Raw genomic sequence first — 12,811 nt, forward strand, 5'->3', positions numbered from 1 at the left:
CCTGTCTCAAAAGGAGCGAGAGCAGCTAACATCTGTTGCAGACCTCTAGCCTCACATGGACATCTGCTCACCCTCAACACATATCCATACACCCACATGAATATCTGCATCCATATAAACACACACACAAATGCAGAATAACAACCAAAGAAAAAAGCGAAAACATAAACCTAAGTAAACATGTTTTGTTTTTTGTTTTGGTTTGAGATGGGGGTCTTACTACTATGTAGCCCAGGTTAGCTTTGAACTCAGAGATCTACTTGCCTCTGCTTCTCAAGTGCTAGAATTAAAGATGTGTGCCACGATGCCTGACAACAAATGATTTTTAATAATATGAAAATTAAGGCAAGCTGGAGTGGGAAGCCACGCCTATAATTACAGCACCTGGGAAGCTGAGGAAGGAGGAATATAGCAAGTTCAAAGTTGTGGGCCAGAGTGAGACCTTGACTCAAAGGAAGAAAGAAACAAAAGGCTGGGATGGTAGTGCTGGCCTGCAGCTGGCGCCTATGAAGAAAGAGCAGGACAGGAAGTCCAGAACTTCCTTGGCAAAGGTAAATTGGAGTTGGAGACCAGCTTGGAAAATATGAGGCCCTGTCTTAATAAGACAGACAAATCAGCACCTAAAAGTTACTTTGGAAAAGAATAGAATCAGTCCTCTTATTTTAAATGAATTAAATAATTATTTTGTAACACAGTACAGTATTTTTCACTAGCATGATAAAAAACATCCCTAAAGAAAAGAATCTAAACTCTACTACTATTCAGTGATTAAAGGAAATTCATATACACACACACACATATAGAGGGAGTTACAGTTTTAGTTTTTTAAGGTAAATTCCCATCTTGACTACAATTTACTCTTCCTTTATTCAATAAAGGAATAAAAAGAACAGAAACTTCAGACTTTAGGGTTTATGGTGATTGAGTTTCCAAATTTGTTAAACAGAACCCCATCCTAAAAAAAAAAAAAAAAAAAAAAAAACCCAACCAACCAAAACAAAACAAAGAGGACACTTTAATCTTTAAGTGTCATGTAACTGAATTTCTGCAAAAATGAGTAGACCTGTGAGCATGTAGGCACAGAGGAGCAGGCCAATGACATAGCTTCTCCTTAAAATGTATAGTAACTTGTGAAATTCACTTTTTCTTTATTCCTTTCAAAACAAGATATAAACATTTCTATGAACTGAATGTATTAAAAGTCCCACGGAAGGAAGCATCATAAGACATAGTTTTATTAAAAACTGACATAAGCATAATAGAAGACTCAGCATCTGGCTGGTTCTAAGGCAATTGCGTTTTGGCAGGCAGAGGCATGACTCCAGCACCACCAGCATGGACATCCCCATCAGGGAGGACTGAAAGGAAGCACTCCTCTCCAGGTTTCCTAAATCGCCAGGAATCGATATCACTTCCAGAGGGAAGACGATCTGAATCCACGATTTAGTGTCGATGTCCACAAAGCTCTTCCATCATTTCAACAAGGAATCCCCACCTCACCAAAAAAGCAATCAACAAACCCAAAAGTAAAAGCCAAAAAGTTCCTATAACAATATTCTGTCTAATGAGGTGAACATCCTGTGTAAGTGGCAGGTAGTCCCTGAAGTCCACACACATACTCACATCAGCACTTTTATTCCTTGGAAGGTTGACTGCTCGCTTTAGCTTCTTCACTGCTTCTGTGATGGCAGGGGTCTCCACCCCATCTAAAGCACTACAGATTTTTCTTACTGCTTTAATCACTTGATCAACAGCTTGGTGCTGGTTCTTTAAAAATGAAAAATAAAAATAACTAGGTACAGTATACGACCCATGTCAAAGATGAAGCCAGAAGCTGGATATTTTAGACAATTCTAAGATTAGATATTTTCTATTGAAAAATAAAGAACTGAGATGAGTTCTCAATCATGTAGTATGCTGTGAAATATACTAAGGCATGGTTAGTTTTTACTCTGAAACAATTATTCATATGTAAGTGTTATTAACTTCATATCAGAGTTAAAAGACAACAAATTAGAAACAATTACTAAATCATTTTTTAAGAACTAGAGTCACTCATACATTTAAAATAAATCTAAAAAGTAAGTAAATTTATCTTTTAAACTCTCATTTGGAAGTAATTTCTATGTTGAAAATAACCCTCTCTTCTGTAAAACACTGGTATTAAAAACTAAATTCTAACAAACTAAACCAAACAGATAACCCTTGAGAGGCTTAAGAGATGGCTCAGTGGTTAAGAACTCTTGCTGCAGCAGATGATTTCTTATTAGTTCAAGGCTAGCCTAGTCTAGATAACAAGTTCCAGCTAGACATGGCTGCACAAATGTACCCCCACACCTAAGCTCATATGCACTCACACATAGTCAAACAAATCTTAAAATAAAAAGCAATAAAAGAAAACCCTGAGGTTGTTTTTTAAAGGTCAGATGTAGCGGTGCTGGGTCAGCTTTCTATAAGGCTATCACTTTACAAGTCTGTTTGACCTCAGTCTCCATATGGACAGCTCATGTGTCACTCCACTACAGCTGACTGGAGCATAAACCCAAAGTGTATGCATACAAATGCACCAAAAGATCATTTACCCAATGACACAGAGTTCCTTCTCAACTTAAAAATTTTTATTTGTGTTTGCTTCGGCAGCACATATATTGAAATTGGAATGATACAGAAAAGATTAGCATGGCCCCTGCACAAGGATGACACTCAAATTCGTGAAGCGTTCCATATTTTAAAAAAAAATTCACTTTTACTTTTGTGTGTAACTGGACTTTTGGCTACTTTGTGGGTTCTTTTTTCTTCTATCCTTCTCCACTCCTCTTCCCCCGCCCTTTCAACCCCCTAACACTATGTAGGAGTGAAAAATAGGATAGAGGAGAAAGGGGCAACAATATCATTGGATCAATGATATTGCTGATTAATCAATGCCCCTGCTGATTAGGGGCATTGAGTTCCTTGGGAAAAGTGTGATCTTTGCTGTCAGGATATCTAATTTCTTCTTTTCATCTCTTCACACATGACTACTTGATAATCAGCAACAAACTGCAACCAACAGCATCCAACCACAGCCACCGACCAGCCAACCAACCCCGAACCTAGAACCCACATAAAATACAGCCAACCAACCCCGTCTATTGGGGCTCTAGCATTTATATATCCTCCGAAAAGTCCCGATTTCCAAATGTCACACACTCACAGAAACTATCTGCAGCTGGCAAAACCACGCCCCTGTTAGAGCATGAGGCGAATCATAGTCACCTGCTGTGGACAATCTGAAGCAGCCCCATATCCCACACCTGGGATTAAAATGAAAACATATTCCCATATTTCTTCTTCTTTTTTTTTAAAGAAACCAAAATTTTCACTGTGTGTGTGTGTTGTGTGTCCATATAAGTGAATGTAACATGTGGGTAGGTATCAGTAAAGACCAGAAGAGAGTGTTGAAACCCTTGGAGCTGGCAGGTGTTTGTCAGGTACCTGATATGGGTACTGAGCACTTATGGTAGTTTGACTTAAGAATAGCCCCCACAGGCTCATGAATTTGAATGTTCAGTCACCAGAGAATGAACCTGAAAAGAGTAGAAGGATCAGAAGGTGTGGCCTATTTACAGAAAAAATGTCACTAGGAGTGGGCTTTGGTTTTATCATTACATATATTAGCCAACTAATTTTTTTTGAGACATCTCAGTATGCGCAGCTCAGGTTACTCTGAAACTCCTTATGTAAGGCAGGTTGACCTCAAATGTATAAATTCTCTAGCCTAAGCAGTGCTAGGATTACAGGAGTGTACTACCCTGCTTTGCATGGGTCATTATTCATTATACATACACTGAAATATCTCATTGCATAACATAAATATGTGTAACTATTATGTGTCAGCTAGCTATAAATTTTAGAGCTACAAATATAGCTCAGTTATAGTACAGTTATATTGGCATTGCAAGCATTCGTATCTTCATTCAACCCCTAGAACCCACATAAAAATACTAGATGCAGTGGTATATGACTGTAATCTCACTGTTGAGGAGACAGGAGAATTCCTGAGGCTACCTGGCCAGCCACTCTAGTGGCTTACATGTTTATAGCTCCCATAGGTTAATATAGTTCAATGTTTGGTTCCTGATTGGTGAACTATTAGATTGAGAGGTTGGCCTTGTTGGAGGTGTGTCACTAGAGATGAGCTTTGAGATTCCAAAAGCCCACATGAGGCCCAGTCTTTCATTTTCTGTCTGCAACTTACAGATAATGTGAGCTCTCAGCTACTGCTCCAGCACCTGATAGGCTGCCTGCTGCTATGCTCCCCACCATGATGGTCATGGACTCATCCTCTGTAAGCAAGTCCTCAAATAAGTACCTTCCTTTGTAAGCTGCTTTGGTCATGGTGTCTCTTCACAGCAGTACAACGGTAATTAAGACAGCCATACTAGCCTACTTGGTAAACTCCAGGCCTGGCTCAAAGGAATGGTGGATGGTAGGCCTGAAGAATGATACCTGAGGTTACCCTCTGGCCTGTACATACACATGCACCTGTACATAGATATACACCCACAAAATATAGTTTTAAAAACTTGGACAACAAAAGTATTCATATATTTCTCTTCCTTCTCTTAGACAGGAACTTGATATATTGCCTAGGCTGGTCTCAAATTCATAAGCTCAAGAGATCTCTCTTCCTTCCTAGTAACTGTGTACTACACACAGCATAAAATATTCATGCTACATTTTTATGCAAGTATTATGAAAGGCTGCAACTCAGCAATGTATCTTTCCTTTTAGTATTTTTATTCTTGAGGCTTGGCTATCATAAGTCAAATGCCCCTTTCACCTTCAAGCATAAATGAAACCATCTAATTTTCTTAAATATTCAATTACTGGGTAGTTCTCAGGGCCTGAACTGAAGATCAGCATTCAAGTTCTCCCTTTCTAGTTATCTGATTTATGGAGTTATGCTTATAACTCCACCTTCATGTATAACCTTTCCAATAAGAAGCTTTGTGACATTGTCTTGCATTATTCTCCATTATTCTTAGCATGCTGTGGACCAGTCAAACAGTTCTAACCCTACCTGGTTTTGCTCTGCTGAACTGAGCTCACACTAACATTTTTTTTTGTCACTAGAGGGCACTAAAAGGACACTTTAACACAAAAACAACAGAAAGACACTTTGCACCTGGGTTCCAGTCCTGTGTGCATTTATTAATTTCTTTTCAATTCACTATGGAAGTTCAGTGGTTCTCAAAGACCTGCCCTACATGTACCCTCAGATCATCTTCTTTCAATCTGGCAGCTCTGGCTAAAGTTCATTAGGAACTTTCTTTTCTATGGGCTCTATCTTACTGAGTTAGCCATTTGTTCTTCAAAGGGGCTAAATTTCAGTCTGGGAAGAGGTTTTATAAGAAGTCCTTCTATGTCTTAAACTGTTCATTTTTCTTCAGCCTAGACATAACAGTTACTTTTTACATCTGCGAATTATGGATTCTTCTTAAAGACTAGCAAATTTTCTTTAAAAAAAAAAAAAAAAAAGTATGCAGGTGTGATGGCACACAAGTAGTACCAGCACATGAGAAACAAAAGTCTGAGGTCAGCCTGGTCTGCACAGTGAGTTCTGAGCCTTCCAGGGCTATATAGAAAGAGCAGAAAAGCTCTGTTCCTATCATGACCACCCCCAAAGCCACTAATTGTCAGGCATGGTGATACACACTTATATTACAGTGATCTCAAAGTCTGAGGTGGCAATATCGAGATTGTCTCAAGACCAAACAAAACATAAAACAAAACAATAAACATTAAGTAAATATTTTATGTTTTCTGAGTCATCCTCTAATGAGAATCAATTCTAGCCTTTTAAGGGTAAAGACAGGGGCTGGAGAGATGGCTCAGTGGTTAAGAGCACTGGCTGCTTTTCCAGAGGTTCTGAGTTCAATTCCCAGCAACCACAGGTGGCTCATAATCATCTGTAATGGGATCTGATGCATTCTTTTGGTGTGTCTGAAGACAATGACAGTGCACTCACACATATAAATCTTGAAAAAAGGGTGAAGATAGACAATAAATAAGCAACAAAAATATAGGTGGCAGGCTGGATTTGGCATAGGAGCTATGGTATGCCAGTTCTTGCCTTAGAATCTTCTTTTATGGGCTGGAGAGATAGTACAGCAGTTAAGAGCCCTGGCTGCTCTTACATGGGACTTGAGTTTGATTCCTAAAATCCATATGGCAGCTCACAATTATCTGTTTAACTCCAGTCACAGGGGATCTAACAACCTCTTCTAGCCTCTGCAGGTACAAGGCATGTACACAATGAACAGACATAGATTCAGGCAGAAATTCATACATATAAAATGAACAAATAAAATAATTTTAATATAAAAATTTATTTTAAAAAGAAATTCTTTTACTAGAAAGGATAAAATCACCCTTTTATCCTTTCACTAATGATTATTTAGAATGTTTATTCAAGCAGCTGGCACAGAGGCTGGAGAATATAGCTCTGGTTAAGTCCCAAATGTGTCAGGCTAGTTCAGTTGTATGTGTAGGCATGTCCACACAAGTCTGTAATCTCAGTACTTGGGAGATGGAGGCATAAAGAACAAGAGTTCAAGGTCAGGCAATGGTAGCTAAATGAGACCCCCATCCCAAAAACAAAAACAATCTAGTATAGTATATTCCCTTGACTGGCCACTGACTGATAAACATTAGTACTGACAGGTACTCAGTTCTCTATATCATGTTATATACTTTTGTTCTGGGTTATTTGGATTTCTATCTAAGTCAGATCCACCAGAATAATCACACTTCCAGCTCCAAACATGTGTTCAGGTGCCTTCAGAAGCCAGAGGAGATAGATCTCATTTGAGTTGGTGTTACAGGTGGTTGTGAACCATTCCGAATAAATGTTGAAAACCATACTTAGGTCCTCTGCTAGAGCAGTACATGCTCTTAACTACTTAGTTCTTAGAATATTACAAGCCATTATTTCTTTTCTCAAGTCCCATTCTGTCACTTTAGCAAAATGAACAGAATATTTCGAGAAAAATAAATCCAAGAGAACTAAAAATTTCTGTAACTCCCTGATTTCTTTGTAAAAAGCTTTCCAAGAGAAAGTAAATCATTAATCCATACAAAAACTATATATGAATCTTCATTCCAAAATTATTCACAATAACCAAAATCTATTAACTTATGCCCAAATGTATATCATTAGATGCACAGACAAAATGTATTACAATGGAATAGTAGTTATCAAAAAGGAACTGTTGGTTGGTGCTAGGGAGGTAACTTAGTTGGTAAAGCCTATTAAGGATGAGGATCTAAGTTTGGATCTTTAGCACCCATGTAAGAAGCTGGGTATAGGGATATAGGTATGGCCCAGAGGTAAGGAAGCGTAGTGCTCTTGCAGAGGCCCTGAATTTGGTCCCCAGAACTCATATGAGGTGGCTCCTAACCATCTGTGACTTTAGCTCTAGGAGATCCACCCACACTAATTAAATACTTACATCATAGAACATATCACACAAAGGTACAAACTATAAATACATATTACAACAGATAAAAGGGTTTGGTATTTGAAAAAGCAAAACAGGCATAGAAAAATTACTACATTCCATTTATAAGAAATGTGCAGAAGAGGAAATCATGCTAGAGACAGGAACTAGCTCAGCGATTATTTGAGGCAAGAGCTGGAAGGAGGGTCAACTACAAATCAGTACATGGAAATGCTCTAAAACAGCACTGGGGTTATGGTAGAATTCTGTGAATTAGGTAAGTCTCTGAGTAGTGGCAAACACCTATAACGCCTACACTCAGGAGCTATGGGCAGGAAGACCAAGAACTCAAGGCCAGCCTCAGAAACATAGCTAGTTCAAAGTCAGCCTGAAATGAATGAGCTCAAAAACTAAAACAGGAAAAAGAAAAAATATACTTGGCTGGAGAGATGGCTCAGCAGTTAAGAGCACTGATTGCAATTCCAGAGATCCTGAATTCAAATCCCAGCAATTACATGGTGGTTCACAACCATCTATAATGTAATTTGATGCATTCTTCTGGTGTGTCTGAAGAGAGTGACAGCGTACTCATATACATAAAATAAATAAATCTTTAAAAAAACATTATACTTAAGGTGAGCATGATATATTATGAGCATATACCTATAATCCTAGCACGTGGGAAGGCTGAGGTTGGAAAATCCTAAATTCCATAGCCTAAATTACATAGTGAGTTTGAGGCAGCCTGGACTAAATAGTAAGGCACTGTCTTAAAACAAACAAACAAACAAACAAACAAACAGGTTCAATCAAATTATAAAAGGGGAAATAAAAGAGTTGATATTTGAGACAAGGTAGTTTGGAGAACTCAGATAACATTTAAGTTCCTTAAGGAATGGAAAGCCAAGCAAATACCTCAGGAGAGCTCTAGAAAATATAGGTACCAGGCTCCCTGCTGGGGAGCACACTTGGCAGATTATAAGCCTAAGAGCTGGGTCTCAGGATATAGTCCTAGAATAAAGAAAGCTGAGGAGAAAGGTTCACAAGTTCAAGCTAGCCTAAGAGCTCACTTTGCTTTATAGTTTATAATTTTTAACTATCTTTTCCTAAAAGCTTTTTTTTGGGGGGGTGGGGGGGAGAGATAATATCTCTTTATTATGCAGCCCTGGAACTCACTATGTAGAACAGGTTGGCCTCAAACCCAAAGAGATCCTGTGGAGATCCACCTATGTCTGCCTTCCAGGTGCTGAGATTAAAGATGTGTGTCACAGGGCAGTGGTGGCGCACGCCTTTAATCCTAGCGCTTGGGAGGCAGAGGCAGGTGGATTTCTGAGTTTGAGGCCAGGCTGGTCTACAGAGTGAGTTCCAGGACAGCCAGAGATACACAGAAAAACCCTGTCTCGGGGGGAAAAAAAAAAAAAAAAAAAAAAAAAAAAAAAGATGTGTGTCACTACACCCAGCTCTAAAAGTCTTGCTCCCCTACCCCCTTTCTCTTATTTGACATCTGCTCTCTGTTCTGATTTATCACTTTTAAAGTAAACTTTTTATCTGGAATAATTTTAGAATTATAAGAAGTTACAAAAAATAGTACAGAGAGTTCACATATAAACCAGTTCAATGGCCTGCACAACCATGATACATTTGACAAAACGAGGACTGGAGCAGTGGCACACCATTAAGTAAACTCTAGATTTGCTCAGCAGTACCAGTGTTTCCACGAGAACCTTTTCCTGCTCTGTTCCAGGATATCAACTCAGGACACAATCACTACATTTAACAAAATTTTTTAAAGTATCATTTTTTGTTGGCCAAGGGGATTGCAGAAGAAAAAGCAGTGAATTTGGAAGAGGAGTTAATAATAATGCAACTGACTTAGGAATGATAAATGGTCATAATCTCCATGTGTTTTTATGACAGGGATAGTAAGAATTAGGTTTAACATGGGAGATGAAAGATTCCCTTTTTTTTTTTTTTTTTGAAAGATCAAGGATAACACCAAGATTTTAGTGTGATTAAATGGGAGAACAAAGTTGCTACTTATTAAGGCAAAATAGTAATAGTAACTTTTAAAGTGGAGAGGCTAATTTGGGAAGTACCATGGGTATATATGTGATATGTCTGTTTCTTCTCATTTTGCTCTGAACTCAAAACTTCTCTTAACATATACTCATAGGCCATCAAGAAAGCGTAGTAGATAAGGGAGTTTAAAGTCAAGCTTAATGACCCAGGCACAATGCCTTGAATTCACATGGTAGAAGGAAAGGAACAACTTCAGGAGTATTCTGACTTCCCCTTGAGCACTATATATATGTGAACACACACATATTCATACTCCACACCCCGAGAGATGACTCAGCAGTAAAGGTACTTGCTGCCAAGCCTGACAATCTAGAGTTGAATCTCCAGGACCCATATGGCCACATGGTGGAAGGAGAGAACTAATTCCCTCAAGTTGTCTAACTTGTACACAGGTATATCTTAAAACAGCCCCTTCCAATTTGTCTGTGTGTGTGTTATTTATGGGGCTAGTGGGATAAGCAGACATTAAGATCACTTGCTGCTTTTGTAGAGGACCTCCTAGCACCAACATGGTAGCTGACAATAGTCAGTAACTTCAGTTCTAGAATATTTGGTGTCCTTTTCTGGCCTCCTTTGGCACCAGGCGTATAAGTGCACAGGCGTATATGCAGACAAACACTCATACATATATAAAAAAATAAAAATTTCCAGGCATGGTGAGCATAATTTTAATCCCAGCACTTAAGAGGCAGAGGTATGTGGACCTCTTATAAGTTGGAGGCCAATCTAGTTTACATATAGCAAGTTCCAGTCTGGCCAAGACTGCATACTTTGACCCTGTCTCAAAACAAACCCACCAAAATAAATAAATAAACCTTAAAAAAAAAAAGCAGATGTAAACAAATCTACAGAAAGATTGAGAAAAAAAATCTAAGTACTACAAGATTGGGACTAAGTACATGCCTGATGACCTGAAGTACAGTTTCATTTTACTGTTACAATGGTCCAACAAGATTGGCTTGGCAGGTAAAAGCACTTGCCATGAGCCCAATAATGTGAGTTTGATGCCAGGACCAACATAACAAAAGGAGAGAAGTAACTCCTTCAAGTTGTACTTTGATTTCCACATGCAAACTTACAGATTTATCAGTGTCCATTTACAGAGACAACAAATAATTCTTTTTTAAGGAGTGCTAGCAATGAAGGCATAGTTGGAGTGGGTCCCTAAAAGAATAGAAAAAAGGGAGAAGCAGCAAAACTTTGCACCTTATTGCTTCAAAGAGAACAGAGGTGTGGTGTGAAATACAGGATTACATGGGCACTCAACATTTTATATCTATCTATCTATGTATGTATGTATATATTATGTATGAGCACTACATGTGTGTTTGGTACCCAAGAAGACCAGAAGAGGCCATCAGGTACCTTAGAACTATAGCTGCCATATGGGTGCTGGGAGGAGAAACCAGGTCCTTTTGAAGAGCAGCCATTGTCTTAACTGCTGAGTTAACTCTTCTCCCACCCCTGCAATGATTTTTATAGTAATTCAACTAGCCCTTTTATTTTCTTAAAGAGATTTATTTACTTATTTGTTTGTTCAACACAGGAATGCTCTGCTGAATGTACACTCACATGCCATCAAATGCCCTTATAGATGGTCATGAGTCACATGTGGTTGCTGGGAAGTGAATTCAGGACCTCTAGAAGAGCAGCCAGTACTCTTTAACTGCTGAGCTATTTCCCCAGCCCCCCTCAGCCACTCTTATAGCTGGTTAAGATACCATGTGTACTTTGATGATTCCCAAGTGTATTATCAGTACTTGGACTTTTTATACTAAATTCTAGGTTTACTCAATGTCTCTTTTGGATGAGTTGATGCCAAATTAGTTACTTTCCTTGTCACTGTGACTAAATACTTGACAAAAAACAGCTTAATGGAAGAAATTATTTGGGCTCATTGTTTCAGAAAGTTCAGTGTACCAACACTGTCTCAGGATGTGATATTCTGTGATATTCAGTATTTTAATATGTTGATAAGAATGTACTAGTAGTAGAACTGGCAAGATGGCTCAATGGGTAAATCCTGATAGATGACTTTAGTTCAATCTCAGGAACACACACACACACACACACACACACACACACACACAGAGAGAGAGAGAGAGAGAGAGAGAGAGAGAGAGAGAGAGAGAGAGAGAGAGAGAGAGAATGAATATATGCTAATAATTATTAATCTGTTCTACGTTTCTGTCTCTTATGACCTGTTCTTATCAATTTTGTCCCCAAGTGTTAACCAGTTCTCTTTGTAACACTCACAATGTTTCTCTTTTACCTGAATTATTACAAAAATCCTTTCCTCTGAAACTAACTGTTACCTTTAAGCCTAACCTCTACATTATGACCAATCTAACTTTACAAGACAGAGCTAAAAATTCACTCAGCCTGTGCTGGACTAAAAACAGCTTAAGTGGCTAGAGCCAACTATATGTAAAAGATCATCCAACCTTTTTTTATAAAGGATCAAATAATAAGGGGTTGGAAAGATGGCTCTGTGGTTAAGACCACTTATTTCTTTTGTAGAGTACCTAGGTTTGATTCCAAGCTCCAACATGGTGGCTCACAACTATCTGTTAACTCCAGTTCCTGGGGACCTGACTGTCTTCTTTTGACATTTGAAAGCACCAGGCATGTACATGGTACACCTGTAGGTAAAACACTCACAGACATAAAATAAGTAAAAAAAATTAAAAAATTAAATGGTTTGGCTTTTCAAAGGCTAAGGCCTACATTCTAACTATTCAACTCTAATATTGGAATATAAAAACAATATCAAACAATATAAGCAAATAGGTTTAGTGGGCTAAAAAACTTCATTTATGAACTATACTGTAGTAACTTATGTCTAATCATGTCAAATGTTTTCTTCCTTATTTAAATTTTATATTACATGTATGACATTTTGTCTGCATGCATGTCTGTGTATTACTTGCATGCCTGGTGCCTGAGAAGGCCAGAAAAGAGTGTGAGGTCTCTGAGACTAGAGTTACATATAATTGTGAGCCACTATGTAAGTGCTGGGAATCAATGTAGGTCCTATGGAAGACCAGCCAATGCTCTTAACCAGTGAGCCCTCTCTCTAGTACATTTCATCTCACACTTACATGCTATTATAGAACTGCTTACTTCCATGTATCATGCATGTACATTTCTGTTTACAGGGCTTTCTCAACTTTCTTTCTGGATAGTTCAAACTGTTTAAGAGTTAGTCAGACAGTTCCTATGAGCCACCAATAAGGTTCATCTGGATCTGA

At 38.4% G+C, this 12,811-nt stretch overlaps 1 protein-coding gene and 1 non-coding gene across 3 annotated transcripts in view; one reads left to right on the forward strand and one right to left on the reverse strand.

Moving 5' to 3' along the window:
• Pik3c2a (phosphatidylinositol-4-phosphate 3-kinase catalytic subunit type 2 alpha) overlaps positions 1-12,811 on the reverse strand; it is a 95,544-nt gene that overhangs the window by 34,689 nt on the left and 48,044 nt on the right. For both annotated transcript variants that reach the window (XM_076941501.1, XM_076941498.1), the window contains one exon: positions 1,624-1,767. In XM_076941501.1, the coding sequence (XP_076797616.1) occupies positions 1,624-1,767 (144 nt within the window). The remainder of the gene's footprint in view (positions 1-1,623; positions 1,768-12,811) is intronic.
• LOC117702074 (U6 spliceosomal RNA) lies at positions 2,625-2,731 on the forward strand. Its single transcript, XR_004605965.1, has one exon. It is a non-coding gene; the product is annotated as a U6 spliceosomal RNA (small nuclear RNA).

This window comes from Arvicanthis niloticus, chromosome 1 (assembly GCF_011762505.2).
Source record: "Arvicanthis niloticus isolate mArvNil1 chromosome 1, mArvNil1.pat.X, whole genome shotgun sequence".
Taxonomy (NCBI): domain Eukaryota; kingdom Metazoa; phylum Chordata; class Mammalia; order Rodentia; family Muridae; genus Arvicanthis; species Arvicanthis niloticus.